General features: G+C 46.1%; 2 protein-coding genes across 8 annotated transcripts in view; one reads left to right on the top strand and one right to left on the bottom strand.

Moving 5' to 3' along the window:
* The window catches only part of RAD51C (RAD51 paralog C), a 114131-nt gene extending 101493 nt beyond the window's left edge, over positions 1–12638 (bottom strand). The window contains exons 1-2 of one of the 2 annotated variants that reach the window (XM_075589778.1): positions 12167–12638; positions 9109–9352 (exon numbers count right to left, since the gene is read on the bottom strand). In XM_075589778.1, the coding sequence (XP_075445893.1) occupies positions 9109–9352; positions 12167–12284 (362 nt within the window). In that variant the 5' untranslated portion in view covers positions 12285–12638. The remainder of the gene's footprint in view (positions 1–9108; positions 9353–12166) is intronic. The other variant, XM_075589777.1, reaches the window with a different exon arrangement.
* An 86-nt stretch (positions 12639–12724) lies between these two features.
* TEX14 (testis expressed 14, intercellular bridge forming factor) overlaps positions 12725–24500 on the top strand; it is a 541240-nt gene continuing 529464 nt past the window's right edge. For 3 of the 6 annotated variants that reach the window (XM_075589773.1, XM_075589772.1, XM_075589771.1), the window contains exons 1-2: positions 12725–12895; positions 18069–18205. In XM_075589773.1, coding sequence (XP_075445888.1) covers positions 18070–18205 — 136 coding nt within the window. In that variant the 5' untranslated portion in view covers positions 12725–12895; position 18069. The remainder of the gene's footprint in view (positions 12896–18068; positions 18206–24500) is intronic. The other 3 variants (XM_075589775.1, XM_075589774.1, XM_075589776.1) reach the window with 2 other exon arrangements.

Here is a 24500-nt window from a genome sequence, read left to right as displayed (position 1 = left end):
TCAGGTGGAGATGAGGGAAAGGAGAGGAAAGGTGGGAACAAGGGGGGAAGGAAGGAGGGGGAGGGGGAAAGGGGTAAAGGGAAGGAAAATAAAGGAAAGGGAGGGATAGAGGGAAGGAAAAAACCACAGGACAGCAGAAAACTATCAGTATGCTAATGGCATAATGAACAGGGTGCTATCAGAGGAAGCACTCAAGTTTAAAGTCCTCATTGAGCCCCTTTGGGGCCATTGTGTTGAGCTCAAAATTGAGCCTGGCTTCCAACCGTAGTAATAATCTGCCCCTGTCGCCACCCGGGCTGACACATGAGCTTGCAGGATGGGCATACACCTCATGGTGGCAAGATTATGTTTAAATTTTTTGAAATGTCTCGCAACCGGTTGTAGCTTTTGGTCGTCAACGTCACTAGGCTCCAATAGTGCCTTCCGGGTGGCTGATCTGTGGAGACAGATCCTCTCCTTTAGCATCCGTGTGGTCTTACCCACATAGTACAGGCCACAAGGGCAACGTATAAAATAGACCACGAAACGGCTCTCACAGTTTATAAAGTCCTTTATCTTGATGGCCTTGCCACTGTGTGGGTTCGCGTATTTCTTGCCCAGGATTATGTGCTGGCAATTTGTGCACCCATGACATTTGTAGACTCCTGGGGGCCTGGTGAGCCAATTGGTGCTACTCGTTTATTTGGTCACAGGGTCTGACTGTAAAAGGGAATAACCAATGTTACGACCTCGTCTATAGCAAAACAATGGTGGTTTGTTGAAGTGTGCACCAATTTTCTTATCATTGGCAAGTATATGCCAGTGTTTCTGTACACTCGATTTAATCAATCCCGATGCCGTGCTGTAAGTACTAGCCACATGGAACCTGTCTGTAATGTTTTTACGTAGTGACTTCAGGGCCTGGTGTTCCTCAGACGTGAGGTTAGAGAAACTCCGTTTATAATTCTTAACGCGTCACTTGGTATCCGCTTCCACCAGATTAATGAAGGTAGAGATATTGGAATTATGAACCTGTGGGTCAACGGTGCTGGCTGGTCGAAATAGTTGTGTAGAAGTGTCACCCACAGTGGGTGTCTGGGTGTCATCAATATTCTTGGAGAAAAAATCCCTCAAGCGTAACCGTCGATTTGAGACGATATAGATCTATCTCCCAGTCAAAAGTATCAATGGTGTGTATCGGTACAAAGGTTAGCTCCTTGTTCAGGATACTCCGTTCTGCTGGTAAGAGTGTATATCCAGAGATGTTAAAGATCACCTCCTACGTGACAATAAAAATATTATCATAAGAGCTGCAGACAAAGGGGGAGGTGTTGTGGTCATGGACTATGGACAATACCACACTGAGGTTATGAGACAGCTCGATGTAATCCAACATTATAAGCTGTTAAATGGTGATCCTACCCGTCGCTATACAAGAGAGATTGATTCTGTGATACAGCTGTGAGTAGATAACAGGGGGATAACGGAGGACACGGGCAAATTTCTTCAACAATTCCCAATTACCCTGGTCCTGTATATATTACCGAAGGTGCATAAATCACTCACACTGCCACCCGGAAGACCCATCATCTTGGCTAGGGGCTCGCTGTGTCACCTCCTGTCCCAGTATGTCGATTTTTACTTACATGGAAAAGAAAGGAAAAGATCCCCTTCGAGTCATGCACTTCTCCTAGATCAATTAGTAATTACTGGAAAGAGGTGGTGTTTGCCACCTCCACTAATATAGAGAAACATTATTTACAAAAATGAATCATAAAGGAAATAATGATTAAAAACATAAATCTTAAGGTACGCTCTATTAAATGGTAAGTGTGTCGTGTTATCCAAAATTTCATCTCTATTAGAATCCTAGGTATACTGTATAAAGGTCCCTATGTATGCACCATGGATAGCTGTATTGAATAGTGCTAATAATAGTGATTAAACTAAGAACTGGTGTAAGTTTATAAAAGTGATTAATGTGAAAACAAAAACAGTGAATATGATACAGCTATCTTGGTGTATGCTAGTGGACTCTAAGCTGGATAAATAGATAGAGCTCTGTGCACTAGGTATGTTGCTTATGATCAGAGGTGTTATAGCTCCCTCTTGTGTTCATAGCTGGTATTGAACCCAGAGACAGTGAATGCTGTTTAGCATAGGGTTTAAACCATGTTCTATACTTTGTGCTACGGCACTATAATCATATATTTCCAGCTGTTGATTGACTAATATTCTCATGTGAGATAGGGCAGACAAACTGTGTTGTATCACATTGCACTGCTGTGCATATCAGCCTGCTGTATCTTCTTCCTGTCACTGTTCACCTTACCCACCGCACTGGAGGAAGGGGGAGGACGAAGGAAGGAGGAGGCAGATGGAGGGAGCCGAGTATGCTCCGTCCGAGGGCTCGCTGGCTACGGTACACCTTGCGTGCAAACCTCACTGCTAGTGGATACCCGTCAGGCCCACATCTTAGTTAATCTTGCTAGAGTTTAAGAAAATGCCTAGTAATCAACATTAGAGTAGAGCGTAGCGTTATGGAACTGATGACGACTACCCGACGCGCGTTTCGTTCTACACGAACCTCATCGGGGGTGGTCGTGCCTCTGTTCCTGCATGTGTTATATACCCATTGGTTGTAATGGCAACCGCTTACACTTCGCATTAACCTGTCACGGGGCAATGCCTGGAATCGGAAGTGTAGCTATGCAGTAACTATAGTTATACAGATATACTATGCTAAACAGCATTCACTGTCTCTGGGTTCAATACCAGCTATCAACACAAGAGGGAGCTATAACACCTCTGATGACTAAGGGGATCTTTTCCTTTCTTTTCCATATATGCTTATGCCCGCATGCACCCCCAGGGGTAGCTGATGCAGTAGCCAAATTCTGTATAGATTTTTACTTACAGCCAATGGTTATCAAGATGTCCAGCTACATCAAGGACACCACCGATTTTATCAATAAACTGTTGGATGTGACCAATATGGCCCCATCGTATGCGAACCTCTATATGGACCAATACGAGCAGACACATTCTCAGTGATTCAGCCCTTGCAACCCACATCATTAAATACATGAGATATATTGATGATATTTTCATGTTGTGGGATGGCACAGAAGGGGACCTTTTTCAGTTTTTGGACTATTTGAACAACATCCCCTCAAATATTCGATTCATCATGACACATTCGGCCAGCGAAGTGGTTTTCCTGGACACCATAGTCTACAGAGAGGTGGATTGGCTGTTGATGAGGATCCACCAGAAGACGGATAAGAACAATCTGCTTCTGGCCAATAGCCATCACTCCTTATCATTGAAGAAGGGGTTACCATATTCACAGTTTTTGAGGGTACGGAGGGTGACCAGCAATGAGGTGGATTGTGAGACGGCGCTACTGAACATGGCACGTCGATTCTTGAACCGTGGCTACGGTAGGGGTGAGATTAATACAGCACTTGAGAAGGCAAGACCTATTCCACATGACCAACTGCTCATACCTACTACGAAATCACAGAATACAGACAGGTTCCATGTGGCAAGTACTTACAGCACAACATCGGGATTGATTAAATTGAGTGTACAGAAACACTGGCATATACTTGCCAATGATAAGAAAATTGGTGCACACTTCAACAAACCACCATTGTTTTGCTATTGACGAGGTCGTAACATTGGTGATTCCCTTTTACAGTCAGACCCTGTGACCAAATACACGAGTAGCACAAAATTGGCTCACCAGGCCCCCAGGAGAATTTTTGGGGAGTCCCATATATCTACCCCTCATTCTTGTGTGCATACAGGATCGCACTATTCTTGTGTTTCTTTTTTATGTACCCACCGATGACTAGTGCTCCCTGAGTTTTCCTTTACTGTTGTCTACAAGAACAAAGGAGAGAGGTTCATCGAAGGTTGAGACGCTGTCATTGGGTTGTGATTACATTTTATTAATTCACTTCACCCCTTCTTTGTGTATAGTTGCCGTACTTTTCACCACCACAGCGCCGGGTGTTTTTCTGTTCACATTAAATGAAGAGAAACTGAGCAGCAAACTGGAGTAGAATGTGCCTGAAACAAGCCTCAACGCCGATGCTATTGAATCATGGCATGTGCAGAGCTGCTTGGACTCTGATTCCTGAATGTACTCTGGCTTTTAGTTAGTTTTGAATGAGCAAAACGACTGAAAATGTGGAGAGCTGCAGAGAAGCAGCCACTGATTATTATACATACGCAATAAGCATTTACCATACTCTACAAGCGGTTTTCACTAAACCACAATGCTAAAAATCGAATGTTTTATACTTAGGACATCTTGTGCTTCTAGTCACAATTAGAGATATTACAATATTCAAAAGGCACTTTTAATTCATCAATAACATTTAGTATGAATGGTAAAGTGCTTCCAAACATTCAAACCATGCTCAATCTATTCAGTACAGAACAAAACAGAGGCGAGAGCATTACTACGGCTCATCCAGCATCTCCTACGCCGGAGTGTACAATTTAATGTGGTCGCACTTCATATAAGTACGTATGATACATGGATTCTTAAAACTCTAATTAAAATGCTAGTAGAATCCCTGAAGTTCTGTTCAACCAGTTGCTATGAATGAGTTGTTAGGATATATAAGAACAGGTATTACCAAAGGATGGAGATTTTACTGCCACATTACAAGTTACATGATGGGGGTCAAAAAGCCTTTCAAAATTCCCTTCAGGCAGCTCTATACTTGCAGACTCTATTTTCGATCACTAATTTAAGTTCATCTTTAGATAAATGTTCAATATGAGTTAAATATATGTATAACTTTATTGATTAACATATCTAAGAGTATTGTGACCCTGCAAACAATATGGAAATGTTTGCGAACCTTGTGTCCAGAAAAACAAAGTACAGTAAGTAATATAAAGTAGTATAAAAATATACCAGTCAAAAAAAAAAATACTGGTATTTCCCTCAAAGATTAAGCATCTCAGCATATGTAAACTGTGGAAGACAGGCTGGAGAGAAGTGATATACAGAGACTTTGAAACTCCTTGCGGGTATAATAATCATGTTAGGGGAAGGATGTTTTGTTACTCGAGATGAAAAGATTTGGAAACAAAATTGTGTGTGCCGATCACGCGCATTTTAAGTGAAACTTCTTTGTCTTTTGTCACTGTTGTCACAGAACTTGTATTTGTAATGGTGATGTTTTTAATTAAAAATCAAAACCCAATTTGTGTGCCAAAACGCAAAGAAGTTTGACTTAGAACGCGTGTTTTAGCTATTTGCACTTCTATATTTATAGTAACGGAATTCCGTGTGTGTATGTGTGTGTGTCAGTCAGTGTGTGTCTCTCTCATACTGTGTGTGTGTGTGTGTCGCTCTGTGTCCTACCCCCCCTCTCTCCTGACTCCCCCCACCCCCGGCAGAGCTGCGGACACGGAGGGGCTCTGTCTGAATCTCCTGAGCAGTCACCCCCTCTCAATCTCCCTCCCCACCCCCCGCAGAGGTACACGGCCGGAGCAGCCCCCACTCTCTCTCCCCGGCGGAGCTGCGGGGCTGTGTGTCCTGCTGCAGCCAGCCCCACGGCAGAGGTACAGGGACACGGGGGGTGCTCGGCGGCTAACTGGGGGGGAGGGGCGGGCGCATCACTCAGGCGGGCGGTGTTCGGCTCATCACGCCCCCCCTCCCTCCAGCCAAAGGGGGGAGGTGGTGGACACGCATCACTCGGCATGGGGGGGGTTGGGGGTTGGGGGCAGGCGGCCGGACAGCAGCAGTATGCAAAGCGGGGAGAGAGGCCAGAGCACGGGCACCTATGTGGAGTGTGTGTTTCCCCGCCAGTCCAGCACCGACTCCCCCTGGTGGAAGCTGGCAACAATCACGGCCTCTTCTGCCAGGAGTGATGTCACTTCCGTCCCCACTGACTTCCGTCTCCAATCAATACACTAACGCCGCCAAAGAAGTTTCACTTCAAAAAGGTGTCTTGCTGTAAAACTTCAGGTCATACTGTAGAATCATGTAATAAAATGCCTCTTCTCTTAATGAGTGATGATTACATACAACACTTACATAATGCAGTAAATGCCAATAAGCCAAAACCCCACAGCTGACTCGAAACCCGATTTTGGTGTCAAGACACAGAAGGACCGTTATTTGTTGATGTTTTAATATTGCTTCCGATTTGTTTCTCTAAAAATAAATAGGAAAAGAAAAATGAAAGGTATGAGTATGCACTAGGGACTTTGCTATTTTGGAGGGTAAAAAAAGAAATCAAGATAAAAGCTTATTTAGGCCTGACAGACAATCCTGGAGATGAAAGGATTATAAAAAGCATAAACCCAGAGACCATCCGATACACAGCTGTTAAAACTACTGGGTCACGTTTGGTGAGAGATGGAAGAGTAGAAGAGCAGTTATTGGAGCCAGTTATGTACAAAGGGGACATGATCATCTTAGCAAAAGCCCTTCTTCCTCCTTTGATTTGAACAATCCTGCATCTTAAGTGATTTGTCAATAGAGTATAAATAGCAAATATTGGGATACAATAAATATCATAAGAGTAAAGCCCCCATACTACTGCAGTAAACTTCAATTGAGGAACTTCACTGAGAGGTTAATCATGTTTAAAGATTGCACCTCTCCCAAAATCTCTCTGGCAAAGACACACAAAACCACCTCCAGAAGCATAGTTAAAAAAAAAAAAGTAACATTCTGTTCTGATTTGCTTTACTCGTTACATACAATGCATGCTAAAGCCATTTGGACAACAGCAGCAAAGCAAAGAAGTTCTATGGAGGAAAGGGTAGTTGATTTTGTCAAAATCGCCAACATTTTTAAAAACTACAAACCGATTTCTCTAAAGTGCTGCATTATAAAAAATAAAGTCACTGAAATATTACATTAACAAAATATGTTTTTAAAAAACACTAGTCTCACACACTAGAGATGTATCAACACAATAAAAGGTGTATTTTGATGCACTCGGCTACTCCATTTTCTGCTTGTTTCCTTCATTTGATGCATATTGTTATCAAGAGGGTTGTAACACCTCATAATTGGTGAATGTTTGCCGCTACTAAAATGTAATAAAAAATAATGCAAGCACAAGTTGACATATCCCATTATATTATGCCCAGCCTTGCTCTTCAACTAGTTCTTCAAAGGGGCCAGATCAGAAAACATTAAGCCGTAGAAGGGCCACAAGCTTACTGTAATATCATTTAAGAAAAATTCTACTTCAACATTTCGCAAGTACATATTCTATTTCAACATTTTGCAAGCATGTATAACATTTCCCATTTCTGACAACATCTTGCTTTACCTTTTGTTCCAACATTGCCCCTTATTCCCACTAGATTGTAAACTCTCAGGAGCAGGGCGCTCAGTACCTTCTGTATCTGTTTGCGCTTGTCTGGCCTTACTTGTATGACATTCTGTTTATGCAATTGATGTCACCCATCCCCCCACTGTACTGCGCTGCGGAGTATGTTGGCACTTTACAACTAAAGGATAATAATCATACCATATATATTCACAATACTGTCATTTACAAATGAGTTTCAGTGTGAAAAACTGCACTTAAAGACGAGCCAACGAGTATTCTAAAACTTGCCTTAAACTAGCCAGGTACATGCTGGGTACATTTCAGTGACATTTCTGCAGAGTCTAATGGCCCATCAGATTAACACAGCAGGGGTTCCTGGCAGTCCCATTCAGTTTGAATGGGACTGCCAGGGACCCCCGCTGTTAATCCGATGGGCCATTAGTCTGTCTGCAGAAATGTGTGAAATGTTGCAGCATGTACCCAGCCTGTACCTGGGTCTTTTTGGAGATTGCCCCAGGTTTGTTTTAGAATAATCGTCGGCACTACAGTAGCTACCTAAACAACTACTGTAGTAAGAAAGTAGCAGAGTCAATGGGCCACATTCGCCCCGCTAGCCGCCAGTTGAGGAGTCCCGAAGTACACCCTGCAACTTCACACTAACTCTTCCTCATTACATTACCCCAATCGCAAGTTGGCAGATATGGAGCAAAGTGCTGTGATACAGACGCAACATGACAATTACAGATTGCATAAACTCATTCAAAACTTCCCTCATATATCTCACTATTAAGGGGCTTATTCAACAAGGTGCGTTTCGCCCCAAACTCCTTTTGACTTAAATGGGTCTTTTGACACTTAGTCGCGCCTGAGTTTATTGAATAAGTACTCGCTGTGGATAACACAGTGGTGACCATATGAGTCCTAGAGATATAATATTCTCGATTACTGATAGTGATTAAATCGGTTTATGTACTAACTCATACACAACCTCCTATACAAATCATGTAAGGATCGTAACGAAACAATAATAGTTTTATTGACCCTTTAGATATTTAAAAATGCATGTGATTATATACAGTGAATTTATTAAAAATCCTCCATGATTGGGGGGGAGTGGGGGGTTGGTGGCCAGCCAGAGCTTAGTATAAATGCCAGATAGGCATGCAAAACAACACATAGGTTTATTGTCACCAGATCAGGTGTGTGGGATATCCCACACACCTGGTCTGGTGACAATAAACCTATGTGTTGTTTTGCATGCCTATCTGGCATTTATACTAAGCTCTGGCTGGCCACCAACTCCCCACTCATGGAGGATTTTTAATGAATTCAGTGTATATAATCACATGCATTTTTAAATATCTAAAGGGTCAATAAAACTATTATTTTTTCGTTACGATCCTTACATGATTTGTATAGGAGGTTGTGTATGAGTTAGTACATAAACCGATTTAATCACTATCAGTAATCGAGAATATTATATCTCTGGGACTCATATGGTCACCACTGTGTTATCCACAGCGAGTGCATACTGTAGGATCTTTTTGTAAAACTGTTCATTTTTTCCTACTTGCACCCTGAACTGAATATCCCTGTTATTATATGATCAATTGTAATAGGTTGAGTGGCATAGGTCATCGCTTTGGTATTTATTGAATAAGCGCCTAAATCTAATCAAGTTTGTACAAAACTCAAACAGTTAATCAACACTTTCAGAGAAAGCTCAAGCCCATGTCATGATTGAAGTGTCTTGAAACTATTTTTTTCTATAACCCCTACATTATATATACATTGGTCATGTTATTTTTACCATAGCTGTGTCTTCCCCACCCCAGGGGCTCCACAGATCTCCGTGATCTTGGTCAGTGGCACGCCTCCTCCAAGAATTTCATCCAGGGCCGAGCAAAATGAGATGACAAAGCCCTGAGCTTGTTCCTGTGCAAGCAGTTCCAACGCTGTGTGCTTCTGGATTATTTGTGATGATGCTCCACTTTGAGCTTCTCGTTTTAGAATTTGCAATGCTTCCAAAGCCTCCTCCTTAGAGATTCCGGCTTCTGAAAAGATCAAAACAGAAAGGTGGTAATTTCTAAAAGTAACCATTTGAAGACTTGTCAATGCCACAGGTAACAAAGTTAAAAAGAATTGAAAATGAATGAAAAATATGTAGCCTAATCCCATCATATTGCTAATGTTTTTTCTCTTTGCGCCTATGGTGTGTCCTACAGTAGCTTCATATTCCCCCCTCCCCCTTTTATATGGCTGACAATGGATGCATCACTGTCAATACAATTTTACTGGCCTGCCCAAAATTGCACAGGCAAAATGATTCAGAATGTTACAAAATGAAAAATAAATATATATATTCATATTTGTGTCGTATATATATATATATATATATATATATATACACACGACACACAAATATGAATACCGCATCAAAACAACCAATATATATATACATGCTGTTTAAACCAAAACAGAGAATAACTGAAAATAACAGAATACCTCTGCTGGCGGTGCTGGAGGAATAGATAAAGTATATGAACACAAAAGAAGAAAAAGAAACCTCCTTAGAAGAAGCCCGAGGGGGCGAAACACGTTGTGGTATTCATTTGCTACTGGCCCTGACTGCTGGCCTCCTTTGGACTCTATGTTTTTGGATTGGACTCTCTCTATATGTTGGTGATTCACTCCGGCTGGGGTGACCCCGTCCAGGACACTAAGCTACACTGAACTCAGACCATCTATGCACCATCAGGAGTGGAGTATACTCTTTACTTTGGTTCACACATATGCCATTGCAGCATTCACCAGTTAATGAACTGGTATTCAATTTTTTAAGTGTATGACCAGTTTCCTGTATGTGATCATATTGTAGGTTTATGTTTGGGTCACTGAGTTATTTCCATTGCTCCTCTCCCCTGTTCATGTGAGCTATATCTGTAGTTCTGTTATAAGGAGGGTTTATTACAGTGCCCTACATATGGGTTCAGAATGTTTAGTGTTATATTTGTGTTATGATTACATCTGTCCTGGTGGGCTAACACCACATATTTCTTCTTGGAGTTTAGGGCATTTGCCTTTATTGTTTTTTTTATACAATCTCCTCATTATATGACCGGCCAGTTGTTAATCACTATGGGTACTTGGTCCCCATAGTGGTTTTATAGATTGAGGTTTTATTTTTTTCTCCCTATTTTTGTGTTGTAAGAGTTAGTCCCATTTTTATTTTTTGTCCATTGATACTCTTTGAGTCCAGTAGTTAGGGTTTCAGTTAGTTTTTTTTTGTTTTTCTTTATATTTTGATTCAATAAATGTATTATTATTTTGCAATATAAGTCTGAGTGCTTTTTATGAGGTTTCTTTTTCTTCTTGTATATATATATATATATATATATACACACACACATTTTATACAGTATGCAGAAATTAAGGATATGTATTTCAATATAAAGTTAAAAAAAAAAAAAAAGTACGGCTATTGTGGGCCTGTAAATAAGTCGCTGTAATGTGTACCCCCCACTGTACCATCATACGTCAACCACTACCCAAAACATTCCCCACAGAAAGTAATAGTTGGATATATATTTTCATAAAATGTGATCCGTCAGTGTGTGTCCATGATGCATTTTGTGTGTGCATTCAGTTTGTGTGTTCCATGATGCATATTCTGCATCAGATATATGTGATTTCAGCTGAAGCTGGCTTTAAAGCAGGTGAATACGTTTCAAATTCCGACACTCTTACTGCCTTCAGCGTTGATTCAGAGTGGTTTTACTGTGCCGTATTTCTGGTAAAATATCCAATTTTTAAACTATTTTCCATATTTCATCTGTCGCTCTATTTTTAATTTTTTTTAGGAGCACGTGTACAAAAAAACTAAATTGACAGAGCTATAGTGACGCCCAGTGGCCACTCTGGAGATTGCAATGAAAAGTCTCTTAGTAAACTGTACAGTACATCAAAAAGCTTGGATCACTGTGACAAGATTGCTTACACATTGTATATGTCACCATTCAAGTATTTGGGTTGCCAAAACTAGAGGTTTTAAGATATGTTTCCGGGAAAAGTTGCATAAAAATGGGAGTGAACATATTTGTATCGTTATAAAAAAAATGTGATGAGTTTTGAACCCGAAAAGGCTCGACCTTTCTATTGGTTGCCAAAGCAAGGCAGAACCCATTGGCCATATTGTGTTCACCATTATACTGTTATGTTATCCTTCTCCCCAATGTGTTGGCACTAGAAACAAATTATGATGATGATAATGACTAAATTGCATATGCGCTGTTGGGAGATGCAAGAGGGTGACAAGGTGCTGTCATAAGATTGTATTTGGGGGTGGTAGGACTGCACTTTGGCATCATACTCTATACTAGAGCAACCATGGGAAGTGTGAGATGTTTTAGGCGCTGGTTAAAAGTCCAGCACTCGTATTAGAACTGTCTCACATAACATGCCCACGAAAGTTCTTTTGTTTGTCAGTGAAAGTTGATGCCATTTATCTTTAGGGGAAATAGAAGCCATGGAAACATCACAATCCGCTAATCACATTTTTTCAACAACAGTTTAAAAACACTATTTTAGTTTACAGTGTTGCTAAAGTATCAGGGAGTCTCTGTGGTTAGTATTTCCTCTCCCAGAATACCCTGCGTGTCTCCTCTTCAGTGGTTATTGGCAATGGCCTCATCAGACTGTAATGAATGCTTCATCAGATTTAGTCTACCATGTTGTTTTGTCCCAAACAGAAGTGATTATTTTCTTCCACGTCGAACAAAGTCCAGGAGAAACCTGTACGAGAATGGAGGGGACACGTTTTGTTTTAATACAGAGGGGATTTGACCAGCTTCCTTTCCTCTGCCTGTTACCTCTGCTGAGCTCGCTGGGTTTGGTGTCGAGCAGGTCTTCTGCTGTACGGAAGCCGGCAGAGATCAGTTTCACCCTTACAGCCGGTGCCAGTGGGAAGCTGCCCACGTCCCTCTGCATGTTGTCCCGCGACTCACACGTACAGCTGCAGCCACGGGAACACGCCCCACCAGGCGCAAAATCTCAGGCACCCCCTACACGTGGCAGGAAACGACCAATCGCGGACAAGTGGGAGAGACTGCAGTACCCGCCATACAGAAGCCTGTTACTTGTTTCTGCCCTGGCCAAGGATGGCTGCCGAGTGCTTCAGAGGGATTCCGCGATGAATACGCTTGAAAAAATATGTTACAAAAATAAATAATATTGTCTGCCTTTGACCTTTTACTGTTGTATGATAATCGTATGTCCTTGTTGCACAGTGCTATTAAACCCCTCATTGAGGATCAGGAAAATGTGTGCCCTAAACAATGATGGCCGCCGAGTGCTTTCACGCCTTGATAAGCGGCTCTTCTGCACTATCCGCAGCTCCGGGCTCTGCCGCTGTCACTCAGTGACGTCAGGTCTATCTGGCACGGTCCCTCGCAGGCCGCCGTCCCTGCACCCACCATTCCGCAGCACCTGCTCGGGCCAGACGGTTTGTTGATGGGCCGCAGTTACCGAGGAGCCGTGAAATAGTCACAAGACATAAAACACTTTACATGCCGCCGTGCGAGCCCCAGATAAGACTAAAGGTGCAATATAAAAAAAGAAAATCAAATATAAGTGTGCATACAAATATATATATATATATATATATTTTAAACTATATAATTAAAATATATATATATATATATATATTTTTTTTAAAAAATACGTGTGTATATATATATATATATAAATATATTATCTTTTTATTTGCTATATATATATATATTTATATATATATATATATAAATATATATATATATATATATATACATACACACACACGGCCTTAGACATGTGAATGTGCTCACAAGTGATCTTTTTATTTGCTATATATATATATATATATACAGTGGTTGACAAATCACCAAAAAATCTACTCGCCACACAAAAAAATCTACTCGCCACCTAGTACCAAACGTGTGCTGCTTGGGCCAATATTTACTCGCCCGGGGGTTAAATCCACTCGCCCGGGGCAAGCAAATGTATAGGTTTGTCGAACACTGTATATATATATAGCAAATAAAAAGATCACTTGTGAGCACATTCACATGTCTAAGGCCCGGGCCATAGAGGTGTGGGGAGAGCGGAGGCGCGCTAACGCTGAGGCTCGCCTGCTTCAGTCAGCGCGATTGCACGGACTTGCAGGCGAGCCAGCGTGCGCGAAGGGAGCCGGTTGGAGGCGGGGCAGTGACGTCGCTGGGCCAATTGCCCGCGACGCACTGACGTCAATGTCACGGCGCCGACGTCACGGCGCCGTGACGTTGACGCTGCTGTGCAGTGATTGGAGGTTTTCAGCCGACAGCGCGCTGAAAAACAGCTTGGCGCTCGGCTGAAACCTCCAACGCCTCAGCACGCCTGCGGACGCTCGCGTGAGCCCCCTCCCAAGGCATCCTCATTGAGGATGCAGGGGCTCAGCGCGGAGCGTCCGCACGCCTCACCACGGCTGGTCCATCTATGGCTGCGCTTATAGTGCCGGCGACGGGACGTCGCCCGAAAACAAATGCATTGTCGCCGCGTGCGCTTTTAGTAAGCGCGACGGCGACACGATTTTTTGCAGCGGGGAATATTTGATTTTTCAGGGGCTGTTGCCCTATCTGACAGCTCCTGAACCAATCAATGGCCTGGTTGCCCGCGACGCCCCCACAAAGCAAAATACAACTTTCGCTAGCGGCGACGGGTGACGTCACGCGTCGCGGCCTTAGGCAGGTCTGCAACCCTGCCTTTCACCATTAGCCTCAGAATACAGTGCTTCCACTGCAGCAAGGGATTCTGGGAAATGACATGCAAATGAGCACACACTGCACCTTTTGTCTGAAAAACCATTGTTACATGGAGCCCATATAAGCTAAAGCTAAGCACAGCTTTAAAGCACAGCATGGGAATCAGAAGTAAAGCCAGAGAAACCATTCACAGACAGGCGTGGGAAGGCGTGGGAAGGTGTGGCGGAGGCGATGGGAAGGTGTGGCGGACGTGTCACGAAGCTGGTTCACCCTCGTTGGCTGAACAGCTCATGTGACGTAGACGTCACGCGGCTGTGTGTGAAAAGACAAAAAAAATGATCTCTTCAAAACGCGGTCGTGCCGTTGTGCGCACACTAGGGGCGGCCTCATACGCGTTATGCAATTTGTGTTTGTCGCACGCGCACTTGCACAATCGCTCTGACTATAAGCTCAGCCTTACGTTGGTAACCTGCTTCTGCTGCCGTACCATCATCTCCCCTCGCCTACCCCTATCTGAGGGAGAAGAGAGAGAGAGATGGGCCGCTGGTAGGGGGGAGAGTGGGCCCCCCAAGATTGCGGGCCTCTGGGCTATGCCCGGCCTATAGCTACGCCCCTGCTCCAGGGGCAATATGACAGTGGCTGCTAGGTCATTAACTTTTTGCTAGTTTTCTAGGAGCGATAGCACTCTGCGATGGACATGATCTGTCTGGAAGAGGAGGACTTCTCATCTATTCACACGTGATTGCAATGTGGCAGTGGGGCTGTGGTTCTCTGATGCAGTACTTACTGACTTAAATGTCACACGTTGGTGCTCCATAACGTATCAGTTACGTTATAGGAGGTAAGGACTCTTGAGCAGCATGTCCCAATACTCTAGATCAGGGTTGCGCAAACTGGGGGTTGCGGCAGTTGCAGAGACCCCATGCTCTTCCTGGACCTGGATAGGTCTTTCTCAAGTGACTAGGCATGAGAAAGACCTATCCAGGTTTAAACGCTGTGTGGTACTAATTAGCTTTAAATATAAAATCCGTAGAGCGTTGGATCCCTTTTTTCTTGAGTATTGCCGTGGAATTACTCTGACAGGTATTCCTTGAACCAGCAGCACCGGTGGACTGTATGTATTGATTTTCCTTTTGCGGTGTGCAGCATATTCTATTGTTTATAATGTGAGGTCCCACACAAGTACCTTTAGGGAAAAACATTGGAAATGGTGACATAAGCACGAATATTCAACAAATATAGCTAGTTAAACAGATAAATAAGTAAAACAATGTGATTCCTAGTGAGTGAAACCAGAGATACAGAGTCCCATATTTAGAATATATATAATACAGTGCTTCATAACCCCTTTTTATCCCTATTTCCCAGTAAACTTGGAGAACAAAAGCTTACATGACCTTATGCACGTCTATGTTCTCGCCCTTTATTCTGAAAGCAACCAAATAATGGACACAGTTGCTTTGATTAAAATGGCATTGACCTGAATCCATACTTGTGAACGCTTCTATGAAAGAGTCAAGTTAGGATGCGGAAGAAGTGAAGAAATGAGTAAAATCTATTGAATTGCATTAAGAATGAAGGAAATTGTGTCTGTGAGAAAGTACAAAAATAGCACAGCTATATGTCTCCATGATAAGTAGAGAGGGTTGGTCAGTCTGTAGCCTTATGTTGGAGACTTGAGTACATTTAAAAAAACAAACATTTTTGACATTTCATAGGAGAGCGAATAGATTAATAGTTATCAAGAAATATGTATTTGTCAAGCAAGGGCTTGAGTAATTTTCACAATAGAGAAAAACATGGAATACTTTCTTACATTCCTGGGCAAGTATAGGGACTACAGCCCCAAATCCCAGTGTCAGCTTTTGTGACCTTAGACAAGTCATTTTTTCTTCCTTAAATAATAATACAGGTGAACCCCGTTATAGCGAGACCCGTTATAACGCGAAATCGGTTATAACGCGGTTCTCACGTGGCTCCCATTTAAAAAAAAAATTAAAATTAAAATTAAAAAAAAAAATGGAAATTTTTTTTTTGCACACACTCTCATTGCACACATTCCCACTGCACACACTCACTGCACACACTCACTGTACACACTCACTGCACACACTCTCACTGCACACACTCTCACTGCACTCACTCTCACTGCACACACTACACTGCACACACTACACTGTACACACTCTACACTGCACACACTCTACACTCCACACACTCCACACTGCACACACTCTCACTGCACACTGCTCACAGCACACTGCTCACAGCATACTGCACACACTCCCAGCACTCACTGCACACACTCTCACTGCACCACTGCACACACTCTCACTGCACACACTCTCACTGCACACACTCTCACTGCACACACTCACTGCACACTCACTGCACACACTCTCACTGCACACACTCTCACTGCACACACTCTCACTGCACACACTCTACACTGCACACACTCTACACTGCACACACTCTACACTGCACACACTCTACACTGCACACACTCCACACTGCACACACTGCTCACAGCACACTGCTCACAGCATACTGCAAACACTCCCAGCACACACTCACTGCACCACTGCACACACTCTCACTGCACACACTCTCACTGCACCACTGCACACACTCTCACTGCACACACTCACTGCACACACCACACACTCACTGCACACTGCACACACTCTCACTGCACACACTCACTGCACACACTCTCACTGCACACACTCACTGCACACGCCACACACTGCACACACTCCCAGCACTCACTGCACACTGGACACACACTCACTGCACACACACTCACTGCACACACTCTCACTGCACACACTCTCACTGCACACACTCTCACTGCACACTGCACACACTCCCAGCACACTGCTCACAGCACACACTCTCACTGCACACTCTCACAGCACACACAGCACACAGTACAGCACACAGCACTCACAGCACACAGTACAGCACACAGCACTCACAGCACACTCTCACAGAACACACTCTCACAGCACACAGCTCTCACAGCACACTCTCACAGCACTCACAACACACTCTCACAGCACACTACACCACACTTCCCACTCCCCCTCCCTACCTTTGGTGTCGGCTGCTGGGAGCGGAGCTGGCATCAAGAGAAGGGGGGTGTCGGGAGGAGGAGGGGGGGGGGGTCGGGAGGAGGGGGGGGTGTCGGGAGGAGGGAGGGGTGAGTGAGGAGCAGGCTGGGACTTGGAGTGCCACGTGGGCTATGCGCGGAGGGCCGGTAGGTGTTGGGGCCTGGGGGAGGAGGAAATGGATGCCGGTGGTGGGAGGTAAGGAGCAGGTTGCGGCTGGACTCGCCGTTGCTAGGAGACGTGTAGGGCTTCCGGACACCTCTTCCTTCCTTCCCTCCTCACTCCCTCCCGATCAGGCGCGCGGGGCCATTTTTAAAAAAAAATTAGCGCGACCCGGTTCTAGCGCGGTCGGATCGGGTGGCCCCCGAGGACCGCGCTATAACGGGGTTTAGCTGTAATAGCATGATGCTATTTTTTTAGTAGCGCTTTACAGATACATCTTGCAGGCACAGGTCCCTGCCCCGTGGAGATTACAATCAATGTTTTTGATGCCTGAGGCACAGGGAGATAAAGTGACTTGCCCAAGGTCACAAGGAGCTGACACCGGGAATTGAACCAGGCTCCCCTGCTTCAAACGCGGTGCCTTTGTGTGTCAACGTCTTTACTCCCACTCCTTCCCATAAATAAAATCAGAGTGTAAGCTCTTCACTGCAGGAATTGCTGGGACCGGCAAAATTCTATGTACAGCACTGTGTACAGTGTCAGTGCTACATTTTAGAAAATGTAAATAATGGTTTGTATACCTACTGTACTTTCTTAGCTACTTTTTTTGTGTCAGGGACAGAATGCTGTGTATTGCTTTGGGGGCCTCTTTCACAAGTAATTTTTGATCCAGAACTTAGTACTCAGTATGCCTTTCTGTGCATGTTTTTTTTTTTATATAGGATGTCTCATGCTGTCAATCTTCCAGTGCCTTGTCCAGTCCAGATTGGTTCAATAAAGTATGACTCAGCTGAAAAGCAACTCCATGAATATGTTAAACAAGCAAACTATGTAAAAGTAAAGAAATTACTTAAAAAAGGTAAGTCTTTTATTTTAGTTTTTAGATATTTTCTTTAACCTGTATCAGATAGTCTTCTATCCAAATAAGCATACATGGGAAGGCTGTTGATCCAGGGAGTAATCTGATTGCCAATTCTTTGAGTCAGGAAGGAATTATTTTCCCCTTATGAGATATTATTGGATGATATTTCACTGGGTTTTTTTTGTTTGCCTTCCTCTGGATTAATATACTGTAAGTATAGATATAGGATAAAGTACAGGCATACCCCGTATTAACGTACGCAATGGGACCGGAGCATGTATGTAAAGCGAAAATGTACTTACAGTACTTATCGATGCATGTATTGTACTGCATTCGTCATATACGTGCATAACTGATGTAAATAACACATGTGTAACAGGCTCTATAGTCTCCCCGCACGCGCACAGCTTCAGTACAGGTTGGGAGCCGGTATTGCTGTTCAGGACGTGCTGACAGGCGCATACGTGAGCTGCCGTTTGCCTATTGGGCGATATGTCCTTACTCACAAGTGTAATTAAAGTGAGTGTCCTTAAACCGGTGTATGCCTGTATCTGTCGTCTAAATTTAGCATACTGTAGATCAAGCATGTCAAACTCGCGGCCCATGGGCCGCATGCGGCCCACAACGAGTATTTTTGCGGCTCAGCTCGCGATGTGCCAGCACTGCCAGGCAACGCGCGCTCTCTGCAAAGGGGGGGGGAACCTCCCCCCTCTCCTGATTGGCTGGCGCGTGTTGGCACGCTGCCAGAATTTTTTTTTTGGGATGCAGCAAGCTCTATCTGAGCTTGCAAAGCCAGGCCCGCCTCTTCCTGCTGCATATAGCAAGTCAGGTGAGCACTGCTCCATGCCTGTTTGCTTCCCCCTTGCCCTCCTGCTCCGATTCCGCTCCCCCCTCTCCGATTCCGTTCCGACCCCCCCCTGTTCCTATTCCGCTCTGACCCCCCCCCCCCCCCTCATCGATTCCCCCCCGCTCCGATTCCGTTCCGATTTCCCCCGTGTGTATGTGTGTCTGAGTGTGTGTGTCTGTGTGTGTGTGTGTCTGTGTGTGTGTGTGTGTGTCTGAGTGTGTGTGTGTGTGTCTGAGTGTGTGTGTGAGTGTCTGTGTGTGTGTCTGTGTGTGTGTCTGTGTGAGAGAGTGTGTGTGCGTCTGAGTGTGTCTGAGTGTGTCTGAGTGTGTCTGTGTGTGTGTGCCTGTGTGTGTGTGTCTGTGTGTGTGTGTCTGTGTGTGTGTGTCTGAGTGTGTGTGTGAGTGTCTGTGTGTGTGTCTGTGTGTGTGTCTGTGTGAGAGAGTGTGTGTGTGCGTCTGGGAGAGAGAGAGTGTGTCTGGGAGAGAGAGAGTGTGTCTGGGAGAGGGAGAGTGTGTCTGGGAGAGGGAGAGTGTGTCTGGGAGAGGGAGAGTGTGTCTGGGAGAGGGAGAGTGTGTCTGGGAGAGGGAGAGAGTCAGAGTCAAAGAGTCAGAGGGAGAGTGTGTCTGAGAGAGGGAGAGAGTCAGAGTCAAAGAGTCAGAGGGAGAGAGTCAGAGGGAGAGTGTGTTTGAGAGAGGGAGAGTGTCAGAGAGTCAAAGAGTCAGAGGGAGAGAGTCAGAGGGAGAGAGTCAGAGGGAGAGCGTCAGAGGGAGAGAGTCTGACTCCCTCTCTCTGACTCTCTCCCTCTCTTGAGAGAGGGAGAGAGTCAGAGAGAGGGAGGGAGTCAGAGAGAAGGAGTCAGAGAGAGAGAGTCAGAGGGAGAGAGTCAGAGGGAGAGAGTCAGAGGGAGAGTGTGTCTGAGAGAGGGAGAGAGTGTCAGAGAGTCAAAGAGTCAGAGGGAGAGAGTCAGAGGGAGAGAGTCAGAGGGAGAGCGTCAGAGGGAGAGCGTCAGAGGGAGAGAGTCTGACTCTCTCAGAGAGGGAGAGAGTCAGAGAGAGGGAGAGAGTCAGAGAGAGGGAGAGAGTCAGAGAGAGGGAGAGAGTCAGAGAGAGGGAGGGAGTCAGAGAGAGGGAGTCAGAGAGAGAGAGAGAGTCAGAGAGAGAGAGAGTCAGAGAGAGTGTCAGAGAGAGAGAGTCTGTCAGAGAGAGAGAGAGAGTCTGTCAGAGAGAGAGTCAGTCAGAGAGAGAGAGAGAGTCAGAGAGAGAGAGTCAGTCAGAGAGAGAGAGAGAGTCAGTCAGAGAGAGAGAGTCAGAGAGAGAGAGTCAGTCAGAGAGAGAGAGAGTCAGTCAGAGAGAGAGAGAGAGTTTGTCAGAGAGAGTCTGTCAGAGAGAGAGAGAGAGTCAGAGAGAGAGAGAGTCAGAGAGAGAGAGTCAGTCAGAGAGAGAGAGTCAGTCAGAGAGTCAGTCAGAGAGAGTGAGAGAGAGTCAGTCAGAGAGAGTGAGAGAAAGTCAGTCAGAGAGAGTGAGAGAGAGTCAGTCAGAGAGAGTGAGTGAGAGTCAGTCAGAGAGAGAGCGTGAGAGTAAGTCAGAGAGAGAGAGTGAGAGTCAGTCAGAGAGTGAGAGTCAGTCAAAGAGTTAGAGTCAGTCAGAGAGTTAGAGTCAGTCAGAGAGTGAGAGTCAGTCAGAGAGTGAGAGTGGGAGTCAGTCAGAGAGTTAGAGTCAGTCAGAGAGTGAGAGTCAGTCAGAGAGTGAGAGTGGGAGTCAGTCAGAGAGAGGGAGGGAGAGAATCGGAGATGCCAAGTGTCAGGAAAAAAAACATTAATTTTATCGTTCTTTTTTTTATACTTATATATACTTATATATTTATATATATACATACTTATATATGGGGACTTCGTTTGCCCCCTCTTACGCCAACCTGTTCATGGGTTGGTGGGAGGCGTCCCACGTGTTTGGAGATGCTAATCCACACAGGCATCATATAGCGTTTTACAAGCGCTATATTGATGATCTGCTTTTGATCTGGAGTGGTGGGGAGAAGGACCTTAAAGAGTTTCTTATTTATTTGGCAGACAATACAATGAACCTTAAATTCACACATACACTGCCGACACAGTTTATCCGAGTGCGGCTCATTCCGCAAGCCGGGAAATGTCCCGGCTTGCGAGCCGCACTCCCTCAGCGGGGTGATGCGCGGTCACGCATCATCGGGTGCCAGCGCCCCCTGCACGCGCGTCCAGGGCTCCCCGAGATCGCGGGACGGCGGCAGGGATTCCGGGGGACCCGGCGGACCCGGCAGCGGTAGGGAGAGCGCCCCGATCGGAGGGCGCTCTTCCGCTGCTTCGGCGCGCGCCCCTCACCCTCCGGCGCGCGCCAGGATACTGCTGCGGCCAAGAACGGGCAAATGCTCGAATAAACTTGGCCGCAGCAGTACGTCCGATACACACCAAATCCAATTTTTGAAGTGAAACTTCCTTAGTGGCACCTCATTCGTGATGGGGCAAAAAAGAATTGTGGAGACAGAAATGAAACGGATGTGACGTCAGTGCTGGCAGTTGAGGCCGGGCTGTGTTCTGGCTCAGCCCGACCCCAACACTCACATCACACCCGCTCCACAACGCTCCTAATCGCCCCCCCACCCCCTGAGTCCCACCCCCCTCCACACATTGTGACATATGCGGCGGCGATAGCCGCCGCTCCTAACGGCCGCTGCCATGCCGCGCATGCGCAGTTGTGACGGCGCCGCTGATTCCCCGCCCGTTCCCCGCCCATTGATATGCTGCGCATGCCCGGTAGTCATGGCGACGCTCGAGACGCCATGACTCTCCTCACAGGGACACTGAAGCCCACACTGCTCCCCGGGGCTCTATGCAGGCACTGATCTCCTGCGGCCTCTCCTCCCGGTGCATGCCCCGGCCGAGGCATAGAACTGCTCCGGTAACGGGGGGGGAGGAGGGGGGTGATGAGTGCGCTGCGTCCCCCACGTCCCCCACAGCACCATCAGAAGCCTCCGAGTCGGCTCCAGCTAACGATGACGCGCTTCTTCCTCTCCCCCCGCCGACACTGCCTCCATCTCCTCTGTGCCGCGATCTGGTAGGAATGGGGGGGGTGGGGGGGCGGACTGCTGAAAGGGTCTGGGTGCAGGGAAAGGATAAGGGTGCAGGGAAAGGACAAGTGTGCTGGGGGGAGGACAAGTGTGCTGGGGAGAGTCAGGAGAGAGGGGGGCAGGACACACACACACACATACACACTGACACATACACACATACTGACTCACATACACACACTGACTCACATACACACACACACACACACACACACATACACACTGACTGACACACACACACACTGACTGACCCCACCCACCCCCCCCACACACTGACTGACCCACCCCCCCCACACACTGACTGACCCCCCCCCCCCACACACACACTGACTGACCCACCCCCCCCCCACACACACTGACTCACCCACCCCCCCACACACACACACTGACTGACCCCCCCCCCCCCCCCCCCCACACACTGACTGACCCCCCCCACACACACTGACTGACCCCCCCACACACTGACTGACCCCCCCCACCACACACTGACTGACCCCCCCCCACACACTGACTGACCCACCCACACCCCCCCCACACACTGACTGACCCACCCCCCCCCCCCCCCACACACTGACTGAAACCACCCACCCCCCCACACACTGACTGACCCCCCCCCCACACACACTGACTGACCCACCCCCCCACACACACTGACTGACCCACACCCCCCCACACACTGACTGACCCCCCCACAACTCCCCCCACACACTGACTGACCCACCCCCACACACTGACTGACCCACCCACCCCCACACACTGACTGACCCACCCACACCCCCCCCCCCACACACTGACTGACCCACCCACCCCCCCCCCCCACACTGACTGACCCACACCCCCCCCACTGACTGACTGACCTCCCCGCACACTGACTGACTGACCCACCCACACCTCCCCGCACACTGTCTGACTGACCCCCGCACACTGACTGACTGACCCACCCCTCCCCGCACACTGACTGACTCACCCACACCTCCCCGCACACTGACTGACTCACCCACACCTCCCCACACACTGACTGACTCACCCACACCTCCCCACACACTGACTGACTCACCCACACCTCCCCGCACACTGACTGACTCACCCACACCTCCCCGCACACTGACTGACTCACCCACCCCTCCCGCACACTGACTGACTCACCCACACACCCCCGCACACTCTGACCCACCCCCGCACACTCTGACCCACCCACATCCCCCGACACACTGACTGACACACACACTGACTTACACATACACACTGACACAAATACACATACACACTGACTGACACACACACACACACACACACACTGACTGACTGACTGACTGACATACACACACACACACACACTGACTGACTGACTGACGTACACACACACTGACACACATACACACAAGGAATTCACACTTAGTGCAAATAGCTAATACATGGGATGTGTGCCGAGCACGCGCATTCTAAGTCAAATTTATTTGCGTTTTGTAACTGAAATTGTATTTTGATTTTTAATTAAAACATCACCAACACAAATACAATTTCTGTGATAAAAGTCAAAGAAGTTTCACTTACTATGCGCGTGCTCAGCACACACAGCTTTTTTTTAATTTGTATATCGATTTAGATAACCGAATACAATCAGACATTTTTAGAAAGGAAAATGCCAGAAACTCTCTACTCCATGCCAGAAGCTGTCACTCCCGCCCTTTGGTTAGAGGTATCCCGAGGGGTCAGTTTCTACGCTTGCGGCGAAATTGTTCCACTCTTGATGCCTTTGTCCAACGGGCGGGAGAGATGAGGGACAGATTCCTGGCAAGAGGATACGCCAAAAAAGATCTGGATATGGCATATGATTCAGCATTGGGCACTGAAAGAGATTTGTTACTCAATATGAATAGAAATAGATCAGCTGTAGATACATCACAGAGTAGCGATGAGACACCCTATTTCATTACAAACTTCAGTGAGCAAGCGAATTCCATTAAGGCCATTGTCCAGAAACACTGGGTTACACTATCCATGGACCCATTATTATACAAAATAACCTGTCGGGCCCTCGCATAGTTTTCAGGAAAGCTACCACATTGGGCAGTATGTTACGGTCTGATACACATAGAGACAAAAGTTTGTCTTTATTCCCGAAATTACAGGGTTCATACAAATGTGGCCACTGTAAAATCTGTACATTTATGAAAAAATCTACACATTTTTCCAACCGTGACAAATCACGTACTTTCAAAATTAGATCTTTTATGTCCTGCCAAACATCTTTTGTAGTGTATGTTTTACAATGCGGATGCAATAAACAATATGTTGGTCTTACAAGCAGAGTGCTCAAGATTCGTATCTTAGAGCACCTGA

Source organism: Ascaphus truei, chromosome 3 (assembly GCF_040206685.1).
Source record: "Ascaphus truei isolate aAscTru1 chromosome 3, aAscTru1.hap1, whole genome shotgun sequence".
NCBI classification, from domain to species: domain Eukaryota; kingdom Metazoa; phylum Chordata; class Amphibia; order Anura; family Ascaphidae; genus Ascaphus; species Ascaphus truei.
The sequence above is the reverse complement of the archived record's forward strand: the minus strand, read 5'-3'. Positions and strand labels throughout refer to the sequence as shown.